This window comes from Peromyscus leucopus, chromosome X (assembly GCF_004664715.2).
Source record: "Peromyscus leucopus breed LL Stock chromosome X, UCI_PerLeu_2.1, whole genome shotgun sequence".
NCBI lineage: Eukaryota > Metazoa > Chordata > Mammalia > Rodentia > Cricetidae > Peromyscus > Peromyscus leucopus.
Window position 1 is genome coordinate 68159526 of NC_051083.1, and position 17192 is coordinate 68176717.

Below are 17192 nucleotides of genomic sequence, written 5' to 3' on the forward strand. Positions count from 1 at the left end.
CATGTATAGCATTCTCCAAGAATAACTACAAACATGTATTTTAAATTAGTTATTTTAATGTGTATGGCTGTTTTGTCTGCACTTATGTCTATGCATTATGTTTGTGTCTGGTGGCTGTGGGGGCCAGGAAAGTGCACACTCCCTTCTAGAAAGGGAGTGGGGGCTGGAGAGTTGGCACAGTGACTGAGAGCACTGGATGCTCGGGCAGAAGACCCAGGTTTGATTCCCAGCATCCACTTGGCTCACAACCGTCTGTGACTCCAGTTCCAGAGTATCGGATGCCCTGTTCTGGACTCTGAAGGCATCTGACATGTAGGTGCTGCACATACAAGCAAACAAACAGGAAGGCAGGCAGGCAAAACACCCATATACATAAAATAAAAACAACTCTCAAATAAACAAACTCCCCTCCCTGTGTAGTCCAGGTTGCCCTCAAAATATTTTTGAGATTTTATTATTGTCATTTTATATGTATGGGTGTTTTGCATGCACCTCTGGGCACCATGGGCATGCAGTGCTCATGGCATCCAGAAGAGGGCATCAGACTCCCCCCTGCAATTGGAATTACAGAGTGTTGTGAGCTGGGAATTGAACCTGTGGCCTCTGGAAGAACAGCCAGTGTTCTTAATGCAGAGTCATCTCTTCAGCTCCATCAACGTAATTTTAAGAAAAGAAGAAAAAGAAAGGAAGGAGACAGGGAAGGAAGGAGGGAGAAAGGAAGGGGGGAGGGGGGAGGGGAGGGGAGGGGAGGGAAGGAAGGAAGGATGGAAGGAAGGAAGCTAGCTGTAGTCACAAAGAGGTCAGAGGTTATTTAGAGATTCTTCTGCCAAGGAGGTCAAATGTTTGGACGGAGTAAGAAAATAACATTTTCTAGGACTAGAAAGACAGCTCAGTGGGTAAAGGGGTTTGTTACCAAGACTGAGGACCCGAACTTGATCCCTGGGATTCCCATGGTGGAAGGAAAGAACAGACTCCTGACCTCCACTCCCATGCCATGGGACCTCCTTGGCAGAAGAAGCTCTGAATAACTTCTGACCTCCTTCTGGCCTATACACACAGGAGGTCTTAAGCCTCCACCCTTGCAGGTGAGCTTGCTGACCTAAGTTTGATTCCTGGATCACACAGTGTAGCAGGAGAGAACTGACTCCCACAGTTTGTCCTAAGACCTCCTGTGAGTGCAGGCCAGAATTCACAAACACACATACACATGCTGTGGGATGTTCTGTATGTCCTGTGGGAGCCCGTTCTTGGGTTCCTCATGGCTTTACCCAGCAGGTCCGCATAGAGGATGATTAGGACCACAGGCCTGAGTGCAGGTGTCTGAGATGGTCTGCACTTGGCTGTGCTGGGGGATGGTCTGTATGTCAAGTTGCTCTAATTGGTCAATAAATAAAACCTGATTGGCCGTGGCTAGGCAGGAAGTATAGGCAGGACTAACAGAGAGGAGAAATAAAAGAACAGGAAGGCAGAAGGAAAAACTGCCAGCAGTCGCCAGGAGAAGGAAGATGTAAAGTACCGGTAAGCCATGAACCACGTGGGAGGGTATAGATTTGTAGAAATGGGTTAATTTAAGTTATAAAAACAGTAAGAAGCCTGCCACAGCCATACAGTTTGTAAGCAAAGTAAGTCTCTGTGTTTACTTGGTTGGCTCTGAGCGGCTGTGGGGCTGGCGGGTGACAGAGATTTGTCTGACTGTGGGCAAGGCAGGAAAACTCTAGCTACATACACAGGCGTGCACGCACGCGCACACACACACACACATCCATGCACAATTATAATAATAATAATAATCACAATATTATAAAAGAATTGTTTAATGCAGATGTGCATGTGTGTGTGTTTGTGTGTGTGTGTGTGTGTGAGACAGAGAGAGAGAGAGAATGTTCATGTCTGCATGGTCACACATGTGACATGGTACATATGTGGAGATGAAAGGACGATTTTTAGGACTCAGTTCTCTCCTTCCCTTGTGGGTCCCAAGAGCAAACTTTTTACCAGGGGTGAGGCTTTTAACTGACTGAGCCCTATCACTGTCAAGTTCCTAGAAAATTATTAGAGATGTAGATAAACATTTATTGATACATACTATACCATTACAACATTACAGAATAATTTAAAACAAGCAATATGTTCAATAATGGACAACTGTTGTCTTAGGTTTCTATTGTTGTGATAAAGATTACGACCAAAAGCAGCTCAGGGAGGAAAGAGTTTATTTCATCTTATATTGTCAGGTAACGGTCCATCACTGAGGGAAGCCAAGGCAGGAAGCTGGAAGCAGGAGCTGATGTAGAGACCATGGAGGGGTGCTACTTACTGGCTTGCTCCTCATGGCTTGTTCAGCCTGCTTTCTTACAGTACCTGGGATCACCAGCCCAGAGGTGGCACTGTCCCCCAGTAAGCTGGGCCTTCCCATAGCAATTGTTCATCAAGACAATACTCCACAGACTTTCCTCCAGGCGATCTGATGAAGGCATTTTCTCACCTGAGGTACCTCTTCCTAGATAAATCTACTTTGGGTCAAGCTGGCAAAAAACTAGCCAGGACAACTGTTCATGTAACTTTTGGTATGCCTATAAATTTGAAACACATGAGACCATTGAAAATATTATTTTCTAACATGGGAGATTAAATTTATTTTATTTTTGTAGGTAAAACTTTACCCAGTAGCATTTCTTAGTAAATAAAAATTTGAAATCTCTACCATTACATTCAACTTATGCCTTTCCCTTTCGCCTCTGCCCGGAAAGGCTGATATGTCACACAGGAGAAATTATCTTTAGGTACTGGGGCCGTACTCAATTACAAGACGAGATCTCATTATGTTGCCTGTGCTGGTTTGGAACTCCTGAACACAAATAATCTTCTTAGTTGAGTACCAGGAACTATCGGCACATGCTATGATGTTCAATGTTTTCTAAAGTTTTGCACAAGGTATCAATTTATTTTTAATTTTTGAAATGTATTGACAATTGGCTATCATGAATTTCTATAAGAGAGATTACACATGCTATTTGAAAACTCTTTGATCCACCCCACTTTATTCAGACTGACTGTAACCTTTCCAACCAAATAATAAAATCAAGTGATCTAGGATGATTTCCTGATGGAAAAATTAAATTAAGCAGAAATGACCATTCCAGAAAACCTATCCTAAGGATAAGTGAATGTAGTAAGGAACAAGTCTAATAATATAATAATAGCCATTATCCTTCTTTACCTTACAAATATTGGTAACAGTCTCCTTTAAAATGTGCCAGAAGTCTTATCATTAAGAATTAGCAGAATTTATTTATCAAACAATTTATTGGTTCATTTTCACTAAGACAAACATATCATCTATTACACAAGTGCGCGCGCGCGCGCGCGCGCGCGTGTGTGTGTGTGTGTGTGTCTGTCTTTGGTGTGTGTCTGTATGTCTTGGGTCTTTGTGTGATTTATAAGGGAGCTACATGTCCAGCCCCCATTTCTCTAAGGTATAGATAAGGCCTACCATATTCTCTGCTAATGCCACTACACAGTTTTCTGGGAATAATTAATTGCTTTCAATAGCTTATAGACTAAATAGAAATATTTTGTTCTTTCTGTTCCTTTTTTCCCCATTGGTTTAAGAGCTCAAACAATGTAGAACTCCAAAAGGAGAGAAGTTTTTATAATAATAATAATAATGTAAAAGAAACTATATACATTTTTCCAAAATCATAATTATGATTTTGACTTATAGTTATAAAAATTTTCCTTGTCATGCGATCTGGGAAGTAAAATTAACAGTACCATGATATTGATAATGAGGATGGTGGCTAGTTTATGCTAATTTACTGTACTTGGCAATTTGGTATTTTTTGTTTTTTTTTTGTTTTTCGGGACAGGGTTTCCCTGTGTAGTTTTGGTGCCTGTCCTGGATCTCGCTGTGTAGACCAGGCTGGCCTTGAACTCACTCTGTCTCCCCAGCGCTGGGATTAAAGGCGTGCACCACCACCGCCTGGTGGCAATTTGTACAAAGTCTTTTTTGTCTGGTTTTGGTTTTGAATAGTCTCACCCTGTATCATAGTCTAGCTTCTAATTCTTGGCAGTCACGTCACACCTTCCAAGTGCAGAGATTACAGGTCTGAGACACCAAGGCCACAAAGTTCTTTCCAAGTATTTTCAGATGATTTTTTTTTCTCTTCAATTTTCTCCTTTCTTCTAGAGTTGTTGATTAATTTTTCTCTGCAATTTCTTCCTTCATTCTAGTGTTGTCGGTTATATCTCCTGCAAATTCCCTCTCAAGGATTGTTTCCTATTTTAACAAAACCCCAGACAGAAAGAAAACCTACCCTTTCCGGTTTAGGGAAACTTGAAACTTCTCTCCAGACCTCCTTCAAATCGCGCAGCATTTCAGAACGCACTGAATTCCTGCAACCAACTAAGGTCAAAAAAAAAAAAAAAATCACTCACTTCATTACAGGCGTCTTAAAATACACAAGGCTTTGATAACATGGGTTTTCAAAAAATTAAACCAGTGTCTGGATTCAACACAAAGCTGGCTTTCAGCTATGTTATTTGCATACATTTCTGAGCAGGAAGTACCACGCAAAACTTCTGGTGTCCATGGGAAAGCGTGCTTTATTCTAACCGAGTGCAATTCAGGGATCCCATCCTCCCCGCCCCTTATTTTATTTCTCCCTCGCCCCCTTCTAGGAGAGGGAATAGTCAAAAAGAATTGTTTCAACAGATCTCGCGGTGCTGTTCGAGATCCTGTGTTTTAAAAAAACAATTTAGAAATGATGCAAATGAGCCTGAGCCTTCCGGGGTTTGGGGCTGGGACTGCAGTGCTAGCAGCTCATTGAAAGCAGCCACTGGTGGAGGCGGGGCTCCGGCCAGTTTCCCTTCCACCTTCCCCCACCCTCCTCTTCCAACCTCTGTTTGGCCCCTTGCTGTGTTCCAGTCGTTGCTGCAGCTGTTTCTCAGCCCTTTTCAAGACTCCAGCGACCGACCACAAGCTCTTGTTTCCAGGATGGTGATCCGTGTATACATTGCATCTTCTTCTGGCTCTACGGCGGTAAGGAGACTGGGAGCCCACCTTTGTTGTTTTCCAACACACTAGTCCTCCTCTGTCCCAGAACCGTTAAATTGTACAAGTTACACTGGAAGCTTCTCCTTAGAAGACGCAAGCATCGCCCAGTACACCCCCCTTCTTCCCTTTCTTCCTTTGTTGCGTCGATTTCATTTTTTTTTTCGTGGAGTTAGCTTTGTTTGCCTTGAGACATTAGTTCCGTATTTCCTTTAGGTAGATGAGAAGAGAGAACTGGTTTATGGATTTCAAGGTTAGGTGAAGTCAAGTAAAATAAAAAACAGTGGCTTTCAGGCTTCCAAGAGTGAGGCATTTAACAAATATGCTCTAAGTACCGAGTTCAGGCAAGTACTGCATTTCTGTAAAGGATGGGGGTACTGATGGGAAGGGAGTGGAAGACTCCTGAGGTACTGAGATTATTGTGAAGCCACTGTAATGGAGTTATTTTGAGAGCGTGTAGGCAGGGCATAGAACATTAAAAGAAAATAGGAGAAAGTCAGAACAATGTCACAAATGGTTTTTGTTTCTTCTTCTTCCTCTTCTTCTTCTTCTTCTTCTTCTTCTTCTTCTTCTCCTCTTCCTTCTTCTTCTCCTTCTCCTCCTCCTCCTCCTCTTTCGCTTTCTCTCTCTCCTCTCTTCTCCTTCTTCCTTCTTTTGGTGTGTGTGTGTGTGTGTGTGTGTGTGTGTGTATGTGTGTGTATGTTTTTATTTAATGTAGTGTGAGACATGCCCCCCCATATTGGCTCTTATTTTGACTTTTTCTTTTCCTTCAAAAGATTTTCCTTCTAAAATCTACTACTTTTAAGCCTGGGGAAAGAACATGTGACAACTGAGTTGCTGCCTCTCCATAGGATAGGATTTTCTTCCTTGACTCATTTGCCAGTTGTTAACTTAGAATAACAGTTTTTAGCATATCTAGGAGGATTGGGTAAACTGAGGTGAAAGCTGAATGAAAGAGCCTCAGTTCTTGCCACCCTAGGAGGTTAAAAAAAAAAAGGCCAGCAGTGGCAAGAGCAGATGTTTGGGCTTAGGAATTGGAATGTAGAAACCCCCTTCTCCAGCTTTAGAGTGCTGGAGATCCTGGATTGCTGGGTTGTTGATATTTACATGGAAGAGGATCTGGACTAGAACTGAGGGCTACATGAGATCACCAGAGCCTCGAACCTTGAACTTTGTCTCATGCCAATGTGCGTGGGTGTGGATAGACTGTATTTTAAAATATAAGAAAACTTACTCTAGAAGTTATTTGACATTTTGTTTGAAAAAAAAAAAAGAACTGTTTATTATTTCCTTGGGACCCCACTTTAGAAGCCTCTTGGCCTCCATACGTACCATTCTGATATTTATCTACTGCAATAACTGCATTTTTAAAACTCAGCTAATGCCTTCATCCTTATTTTGAACCTCTCAAGTATGCAGGTTTTTTTTTTTGAGTTTGATGGCATGCAGTTTCAACACTGCTATTTGTTTTTTGCTTTCTTTTTCTTCCAGAAGTAAACTCAAGGAGAAACTGCTTTAAGAATTTCATCAAGTAATAGAGTTACACCCCCTCTTTCTTTGTTAAGACTTAAATTTCTAAGTGTCCTAGAAGGGATTAAGACTTTTATTAGATTATTTACATGACAGATAATTATGGTATTTGTGTTTAGTTTCTACTGTTTTTTTTTGTGGATAAGGATAAGTAAGAATTTGTCCACTGTTTCACTAATTCCATTTTTGTGAAAATGTCAAAATTTTCTACTTCGTAGTGCCAAAATAAATGATTGCTTCATTATAATCTTGCAATTTTTTAAAAATAATTCTAAAATGGTACAAAGAGAGTATCTTTAAGCAGAACTACTTTACATGAGTGGGGTGGTAGCTGTTTATTTGAGAAAGGAAATTTCAGTTTACCATACCAAAATTTTCCTTTAAGATAGCAAAAACATTGTCCTTTTAACAAATGATTGATAAATTTGGAGGCAAATGATCTGATGGAGTCTAAAAAATTTGAAAAGATACATTTCTGCAAGTTATGTGTCTGATGAGTATTTAAGTTTCTTGGCTTTGGATTGACAACATGTATTGAATGTTTTGCCTGCATATGTGTATACTATGTTCACGCCTGATGCTCATGGAGACCAGAAGAGGGTGTTGGATCCCATGGAATTGGAGTTACAGATAATTTTTAGCCACCATGTGGGTGCTGGGAACTGAACCCAGGTCCTCTGCAAGAGCAACAAGTGCTTTTGGTCACTGAGCCAGCTAGCTCTCCAGCCTTGAACCTGTTTTCATGTTTTTCCTGAATATTATAAAAATCAGCAATATTATGTGGTTAATTGTTCTGCTAGTGATCTAGAACAACAATAATGAGCAATGTTATAGCACAAGACTTCCTGTATTTCTCAGCTTTATTGAAAAACCAAATTGTAAATGTATACTCATCTCTGCCCTAATACACAGGAATAACACTTGCTTCTCAAGGTTAGAAATAAAATCAAATGTACCAGACTTTGCAGTGGATTCTTTTTTTTTTCTTTGTTTTTGGGTCAGAGTTTCTCTGTGTACCCACACTGTCCTAGAATTCACTCTGTATATCAGGCTGGCCTCGAACTCAGAGCTCCGCCTTCCTCTGCCTCCCAAGTGCTGAGATAAAAGATGTGTGCCACTACCACCTGGCTGCAGTGGCTTCTTGATTGTAACTACAAAAAGGATAGCTGATGGGAATGCTTAAGTTGTCTTAGGCACTACCTTACATTTTCTTGATGATAATTTCATCATTATGTTTCTTTCAGAGATGGAAATGCAGATACGGGGAGTTAAGCAACTTCTCCAGTGTCACACAGCTACCAAGCCACAGAGTTTTAATGCAGTGAAAGCTGCTTATATTTAAACTCATGTGTAAAAAAAAAAAGTACATGCTGGCAATAATTCAAAGCAGTTAGTAGGCATGAAGACATACATTTGAACATGACCTTAGTTGTTAGGAGAATGAGTAAGTCCTACCGGTTGAGAAGAACTGCCTGGGCATGCCCATATGTGGGAATAGCAAAATGGGGAGCCAGGCTAGAGGAGGGATGCTGTGTCTATAAGTGAATGGAAGTAAGTGGGGTATGTGGCTTATTCATTCAAGGCTAGGGAAGTAGAGAAGACACAGGTACATTTGGGAAAGCCTAACCTGATATTTTTTAGGTGACATTTCAGGCCTTAATTTTGTTTTTCTTGGTGGAACCATCTAGCAAGGATGTAGTTTCCAGTTGTCAACAGAAAGGGAATTCCGCATGTTCATATTTTATTTCTTAACACTTCCTAATTGAGCTTAACATCTCTTCTTAATTTTTTTTGAGACAGGGACTCATCACATAGCCCAGATAAGACTCGAACTCATGATCCTCCTACCTCAGCTGCCCAAGTGCCGGGACTACTGGAGGTTTGTGCCACCACATCTGGCTTTGTACTCCCTCATTTGTTTAGAATTGTTCCCATTATTGCCATGATGTCATGTAGTAGCATATGTATATATGAATACTACATATATACTTCATATACTGTATGTAGTATAGCAATTTAGTTTGCAATGCCTTGTAAATTTATATTTAGAAGAAAATGGTAGATTGAACCCTTTGTCAACATAACAATAAATTTCAGTTAAACTTTTAACAAAAAACAACATTGACCTCTTGTTGAAATTGTTAGAATGATGATAGAAAGGTTTAGTTGGCTTAGGAGAATTTTCCACTTAACCCTTTCTCCAAGATCCTTACTTGAATTGCATTTTATGTCTTCTATGTTTTCTGTGTGTGTTGGTGCAGACACTTGAAGGTTATAAACCACCTATAGGTGGTTTTTGAGGATTTCATTAGGGGATGGCATATGCAATGATTACTCTCTCTTTCTCTCTGTTTCTCGTATAGCTACTAAAATGAAGCTAATTTTATGGTGGTACTTACAATTAATAAAAGGAAGTGAATAAGATGAACACTCCTGATAACCAAATCACGACTCACTAGTCATTATTTTCTTCATTTATAATAGGTATGTAGAGCAGCAAGCCACTGTTCTTTGTCATGTGGTTCTTAAGGAATTTTACCTTGCTGTTCTATCTTTGTATGTATAAATTGAACATGGACTTGAAATATGCTTTGGTGCTGTCAAGCTCTGTCAGAGTGGTATTTATTTCAAGTTATTCATAATCTAATTAGAAGGTCAAAATCAGAAGCCATCAAATGAATAGGAATACTTTTTGGAAACTCCAATTGTGACTTTCAGGTGTCAAATGCAAAGGCTGAATGACAGTCAGTACCCTCAATCTGGTACCTAGTACTTGAAAGCTGATATCCCTGTAACAGTAGTAAAGCTGTTGGAATCATTTGGCCCAGCTTAAAATGTAGCACAAATATTTTCTGTCCAAGTACTAATCAGGTCCCATTCTGCTTAGCTTCCGAGATCAGATGAGATTGGATGCGTTCAGGGTTGTATGCTCATAGACAGGAAACATAGCAATGGTGGTGGTCTTTGTGCATTTGAAAGGCTCACAGTTATTCTATGGCAGAATGTATTATGAAAGGTAAGTAAGTGTCATAACCTCATAGATGAAAAGGGTCACGTGAATTTATCTTTAGCATAAAGACTTGTTATTCTGTTGAGGAAGAATAATAACCTTAAGGTCAATCCTCCTCTTAGCATGGCCTATGTTAAAGTCTAGACACGGTCAGACTGAGTGTTCTAATTCTTTGTGGCTAGTCTCAGGTTGTTTTTTTTTTTTTTTTTTTTTTTTTTTTTTTCGAGACAGGGTTTCTCTGTGTAGCTTTGCTCCTTTCCTGGAACTCGCTTTAGAGACCAGGCTGGCCTTGAACTCACAGAGATCTGCCTGCCTCTGCCTCCTGAGTGCTGGGATTAAAGGCGTGTGCCACCACTGCCCAGCCTCAGGTGTCTTTTTCTAAAATATGTATTGCACAATTTATTATGTATCTTTAAAATACATATTTTTCAAGAAGTTCATATATGCCTGCAATGTATTTTGATCATATTAGTTTCCTCCCATTCCATCCCTTAGTTCCTTCTAGATCTCACTCCCAACCCCTCCCAACTTGTTCTCCTCTTATATATATATATATATATATATATATATATATATGATCTGTCAAGTACAGTTTGCGTTGCTTTTATATGAATGGGTGTGGGCCATCCATTGCAACATGGTAAACCTACTGGCGACCACACCTTTAAAGGAAATTGACTCCCCCTCTGCTGGCAGCCACCAACTGTCAGTAGCTCCTCAGGTAGGGGGAGGGGGCGCATGAGCTCCTCTCTCATCCCTGTTAGAATGTTGTTTGCCTTGATCTTGTGCAGGCAACCACAGCTGCTGACAACTATATGTCTTTATAGACTATGTTTTGCTTTAACAAAATTGTCAAGGGTTAATGTCATACTGTGTTTTATCGGTAAAATTAAATAGCTTAGAGGGGATCTGTGAGTGACATTTGACAATCTGTTGGCCTTCAATTCTACCTTGCTACTTACCTAGAGACCTTTTAAAATTACAACTTAATTGCTTCCTCCAATATAGACCAAGACGAAAGAAGCATACTTTTAGACAAAAGGTCAGCTCTTTTATGACAACTGCTTTTGTTAGTATGGGAGACAAAGGTGACATTTAACACTTGGCCAGCCCAGAAGAGGTTTAAACAAAGGAATTATTTCCTAGCCGAATGCATGGATGGATGTTTAAAGGGTCAGACTTAGAGAACATAATACAGATTGAAATAAACATTTAAAAATACCACAGCAAAATCAGATTCTGTGTATTTAAAGTGTTCAGCACTGTTGGATTTTGTTGTCCTTGTACTACCTTTTTGTTAGCACGGCTGTTCAAGATTTGGCTGCAGTAATAGTAAAAACTGGCATGTGTTCTTTATGCATCGCACATACCAGGCACTGTGCCTAGGGCTTTCCATACATTATCACATTTAATTTAACTCTTAAAGTAACTGTAAAATGCTATAATTAGGCCCATTTATGTCTTTGAAAAGACTCTCACTAAGATTCAAAAGAAATATTAGTTATATATTGATCAAGACCAAAAAGCTAGAAATGGCAGAGCTGGGATTCGAATGAATACAGGATGTTGCCTTCAGAGCTCTCTGCATGGTTATCTACATATCCTCCATGTGTAGATATCACATAGACATTTTGATTTATGATTAGAAGTATAATGACCTTCGAGGCCAGCCTGGTCTACAGAGTGAAATCCAGGGCTACCCAGGATAAATCCTGTCTCAACAAACAAATAAACCATTTAAGCAGAGAGTGTGGATATCTCAGTGGGTAAAGGTGGTAAAAGCGATAATGCAGTCTATGCCGACGACCTGAGTTTCATTTGTAGAATTCCCTCCCACACAGGTGGAAGGAGAAAGCCGACTCCCGATAGTTGTCCTCCAAACACTCATTGTGAGGTGCCTGCATTTATACATACATATCATCTACATGCACATGTGCACATACAATAAAAAATACTTAGAAGATCATCTTACTAGGTAAATGTCTTCTCACCTACGACCCGTCCTTGAGAATAACATGGGAAGGAGACAGGTGACTAAGAGGGAGGCCTACAGTTGCATTTTCTTTTACAACTTAATATGCATGCATGCATGCATACACACAGGCCTTACCTGGGGTTTACTTTTCAGTAGTCTTTACCCTTTTTGTAGGGGCTTGTGCTGCATATTGAACTTCTATGACTTTGATTCTCATTTTTAAAACTATCTTTTTTGCTTAGCATGGCTGTGCAAACTGGTAATCATAGCACTCTGGAAGTTTGAGGTACAAGTATAGTAAGTTTGAGGCCAGACTAGCGTCCATGGTCAGACCCTGTGGCAAAAAAAAAAAAAAAAAAAAAAAGAAAGAAAGAAAGAAATGGAAAAAGGATAAAAGAAAACAAAACATACCCACCCAACCCCAAACACCGGAACCAGCACAAAAACATATATTTTGTGGCTATACACACTAGTATGGTAAAAAAAGAAAGGTAGGTTTTTATGGGTCTGTGACTAAATTTGAAAGCAGTACTGCTATGATTTATCAACTCTGGCTTTGGATTCTCGTCTTTGAATTATATTCTTTGGTTTAGCTTTTCTGGAAATAAGAACCTATCACAGAGTTGGGTTGCAGCCAAACATTTATGCTTGGGAGATTTCCAACAGTGAGTCAAGACTAATTAAATGTCGCTTTTGAAGCGCCAGACAATATTCACCTCAGGTAACAACTACTACATGAGACGAGTTGGCCTGTTCATTTCACCATCACTTCTCACACAGTTGCTTCATCTCAAGTGTGACATATTTCTTACTGTTAAAATTGCAACAGTATGTATTTAATCGAGTTGTATGGTTTGGGAATCCACTGTATCCAGTATAACATTTGAAAGTTGATTTAGAAGGAAGACATGGGTATATAGTTATTTATTGTTCAAAAGAGTGATAAATTACCTTGCTTTAATTTCTAGTGCAATTAGTCAGCTTTAGTTGACAGTACTATGAAAAAAGAGTCATGGTCCAGCTCAGTGGTGGGATGATGTCCTGTATGGGTGAAATATTGGTTTCGATCCCTAGCACTGTATTAAAAAAAAGTCTAGAAACTGATTTTAAGAGCTGTCTTGCTGTCTTTCATGGACTTCTTAAATAAACCTGCCATAGCAACAACAACTTTATATGCAACTTGTCATTTAATTCTGTAACAACTAAGTGAAACCAGTATTAAAATCTCTTTTTTTTTGAGATAGGGTTTCATAATGTGGCCTACTGTGGGCCTATAATTTGACATTTTCTATCTTTAGCACCCTTATTGCAGAGATGACAGTCCTGTCCCACACTGGAGTCTAGTCTCCACCTTTTTATTTGAGGTCACTGTCTATCTCTAACTGTCCTGGAATTCACTATAAAACAGAGCTAGCCTTGAATTCACAGAGATCCATCTGCCTCTATCTTTCACATGCTAGGATTAATGGAATGCACCATGATGCCTGGCCTCCAACCTTAAGAAGCAAAATCAGGCTAAAACATTTATCAAGGCCACAGAACTAGGAAACCACTTCCTAGATTTGTCTGATCTGAAGCCAGTGGATTTAATCTATATGCTAATCTACCTACATATTTGATATTTAATATTACTCACTATGTTTCTGAACTTATAAGTCACTACAATATTTCCTTTCTGCTAATCTTGGAAGAATCATGAAAATACTTCATAACTAATTGGCTTACAACAGTATCAAGGACAAATAATTCTAAGGGTTTATTATGTCAAGTAGAGAACTAAGAATTCTTCAGAGCAGGAAAACAAAGTAATGATCTCTCAAGACTGATCTTCATTAGTTAGAATAAAAATACATTTTTTAGGTCAATATAATAAAATCACTTTGTGTAAGCTATCCTAACAACAATAAGATAAAACAAATTGATTTTAGAATGGATTTTATATTATTGTTTATTTGACGTCAGTAGGCCACTACACCTTTCTTTGACTGTTATCCTCATAGCCTGAATATGGGAATTGTAAAATGAAGGGTACCATGGAAGACAGCTTCTCTTAGTGTTATAAGGAATTCATTACTGAAAACTACTGAATCTGATCTCATTATTTCAGAAACTTATATATAACTGGCCTATTTGTGTTAACTAAAATTTTTGAATTTCCTAAAACAGGTAGTTGTAATGAAGCTTTCCTAGTGAGTGTCTACTGAAATATGAAGAATAAAGAGATTCAAATGAAAATTTCTAAGCAATTGTGAGGGAACCAAGTTTCTGGTGGCTGGGGAGGAGAGTTGCTGCCAGTGAGAGTTTATGGAATGATAAACACTTGCTAAGTTTTCAAGGGAGTAAGTAAACAGTGTGACAAGACCCAGAATAAGGCCAAACACTTTGGAATTTATCGGGCATTATTTTTTAAAAGGCTGTTGAAAGACATGTATGACAAGAATATGAAACAACTGTAATAAAATATCTAGTTATTATCTAGACAAATAAGGAATTTGATCTAATTCTGAAGTTGAAATTGAAGAATGGATTTTATGTAGTATTTTTTGTAAATACTGTTAATATTCATATTTTACTGTTTTATATTTTATTATACTGTTATATGATTGTGTTATATGGCGAGTTTATATTTATTGTTAGATAGTACATTATACTGTTATGTGTTTATATTATGTGGGGAGTTTAAGAGAAGATTGTGTATCACATTGAGAATTTAATGTGATGCTACCAAAAAAAAAAAAGACGTGAACACCAAACTTCACACCCCAAGGGATCCTAGCATTACCCCAACACCAGAGACTCCAGGGGAAAGGTGTGCCCTGCCAGCCACATAGCATGCATCTCCTTTAAAGTCACTGTCTCTACAGTTAGTGAAAACCAGAAGTAACACAAGCTTGCCTAAATAATTGATGCCTAGATGTTCAAGGAGATTTACTACAAACCTATATGTAATGCATTTTGAAAATCATTCATTTACAGAGGTTGATGTTTCCCATGGTTGGGCATGATGCCTTAAGAGTTTTGCTTTAAGATTAATTAAAGCAAAATTGTTCATGACCATACTACTTACAGTATAGAGAAAACATCTAAAGAGCAACTATTGGCAAAAATGAGATACTATATCATGTAAAAGCACAACCTAAGAGATTCATGAGAAACAAGCAAAATTGGCTTCCTTGGATTCTTCAAACATGGATTGGTCTGAAAACAATTAGAAGTAAAAGTTCTTAGATGATCTCTTAATATGTGAAGTAACTGGAACTGACCCACACTTGAGGAAAGGATCACCATTTTATTTATTTATTTCTTTTTATTTTATGTGTATGTGTGTGTTTTGCCTGCATGTATGTCTGTGTAGCACACGAATGCAGGGCCCACAGAGACCAGAAGAGGACATTGGATCCTCTGGAACTGGGATTTCACATGGTTGTGAATTGCTGGGTGCTAGAAACCAAAATGGGTCCTCTGTAAGAGCAAAAAGCACTTTGTTTTTTCGAGATAGAGTTTCTCTGTATAGCTTTGGAGCTTGTCCTGGAACTCACTCTGTAGACCAGGCTGGCTTTGAACTTACAGAGATCTGCCTGCCTCTGCCTCAGGAGTGCTAGGAGTAAAGGCATGCACTGCCGCCACCACCACCCAGCTGCAAAAAGCACTCTTAACCACCGAGCCATCTCTCCATCAACAGGGACTACCATTTGATGTCACAAGATTTCTTCAAAATATTTGAAGTTGGAATGCTAGGGTTTTTTTTGTTTTGTTTTGTTTTTTGTTCTATGACAGAGTCAACTGAAGGTACTCCCGCCCCCCCCCTCGCCTTTCTAGGTAACTGAGACTGATGGTGACCTTGAACCAATGATAATTGAAAGTGCTCAGATTACAGTATATGCACCACCATGAATGGCTTGTATGTGTGAGTCATTTTATGTGAAAGCATATGATAAAAAAGAAAAGACAGGTGGCGTATTATATATGATAACTTAAATGTGTTTTTCTAAAAATTTCCTCAAGCTGTAGAAATTCCTTCTGTCATAACTGTTTCAAACCATACAAGGAAGATTCCTGTATCTAAGAGAACAGATTTTGAGGCTAGGTCAGTGTTTTTATTTCTTAGATTTTTTTCAATTTTTTCTATTGACGTCCTGTTGAGTGTTAGGAGTAGTTTGTAGGGTCCTACTTTAGAACTATTACAAAATGCAACAGAGGCATGAATAATAATTTATTTACTTTCCCTGCTTCTTACTACCCAGTATATAATTAGAATGGAGTAGGATTCTAAATATTTGCTGATGCATCAGTAGATGGCATGTTGCAGTTCAAATGCAATAGGCTACCAATTGGAAATTTGTGGTCAGTATTCAGAAATGCATTTTTAGAGTTGGGCAAAGATGGTGGCTAGAACGTTAAAAGCGTTGGAGTCATTCACATTTGAAACTATGGGAATGACGAAACTGAGAGGAAGGAATTACAAAATGAGATGAGGCTAGACCCTTGCTGAAAATTTACACATAGGAGGCGGTGAAGAGGGCAGAAAAAAGAGGGATATTCATTAAGGAAGATGAGAGAGGTCTAGAATGGAAGCTAGGGTAGAGGCAAGTGTTCAGGGAGCTTAAGCGTTGTTTGGTAGTGCCATACAAGAATTAGGAAAATTTAGAAAATGCCATTGAATTTGAAAGCAGGAAATTATTAGTGATCTTGGACATCGTAGTTTCAGTGCTATGCTGAAAACAATAACTTGCTTGGAAGGAATAAGGAATAGAGTATTCAAAGAAGAAGAGATAGATAGTGTCTATTTTTTCTGTAGTGTGGCAAAAGGAAAGGCTAGCCTAAGCTAGATAGTGAGTAACATATCAGCCGGGGCTATACAATGGGACCCTTTCTCAAGTAATAACAACAATAATAAATAATTATCCTTACTGATTTAAGTTTCCTATAAAGTATGTATTGACCATGAAGAGAGTTCTTTTATTTTTACTGGCCAGATTTAAATTGCTTTTGTAAGAGCATAAACAGGAAAGTCACAGCTCTTACATAAAGCATGAATGGCTGGACAATTGCCACTACCCTCACTTGCCAAACCAATTAAAAAAATTGGCTCTTTAGAAAATAATAGTTTGCTGGCAGTGCTTCCCTAGTATGTGTAAGGGCCTGGATTTGATCCCAAGCCCTGGAAATCAAAATAAATACATAAATACTTGTGTATGCGTGTGTTTTACACTTGAAATTATTTTTGGGAGATGGATTATTTTAGTCCTAAGAAAGTGCAACTAATGTAATGTTTCTTTCAGTTGAATTGTTTATACTTGGCCAGTTTTATTCCTAATGTTACTGGAGTCCACTGAAGCCTTCAGGTTGAGAGATCAATAAACAGATGTTTCTGTAGCCTTAAGATCTGTAGGCTGACTTGGACTCTTGTGAACGGAAATACAAAGAAGATAATGAGATTAATGCCATTTTTTGGGAGTCCGTATAAACAAAATTGTTGCAGTCTAGATTTGAACATTTATAGAACCTTGGCTCTCTACTTCTATATAGAACTAACTTGATAGCATGTGGATATCTGCGAAACCATATAAAAACTGAAAGACTTGAATAAAGAACCTTCTTAAAGAGTGAACATTTTGAATAGA

General features: G+C 38.7%; 1 protein-coding gene across 1 annotated transcript in view; it reads left to right on the forward strand.

Moving 5' to 3' along the window:
- The first annotated feature begins 4783 nt into the window (after positions 1-4783).
- Positions 4784-17192, forward strand: part of Sh3bgrl (SH3 domain binding glutamate rich protein like) — an 80025-nt gene continuing 67616 nt past the window's right edge. The window contains exon 1 of the mRNA XM_028855986.2: positions 4784-5041. Coding sequence (XP_028711819.1) covers positions 4997-5041 — 45 coding nt within the window. The 5' untranslated portion in view covers positions 4784-4996. The remainder of the gene's footprint in view (positions 5042-17192) is intronic.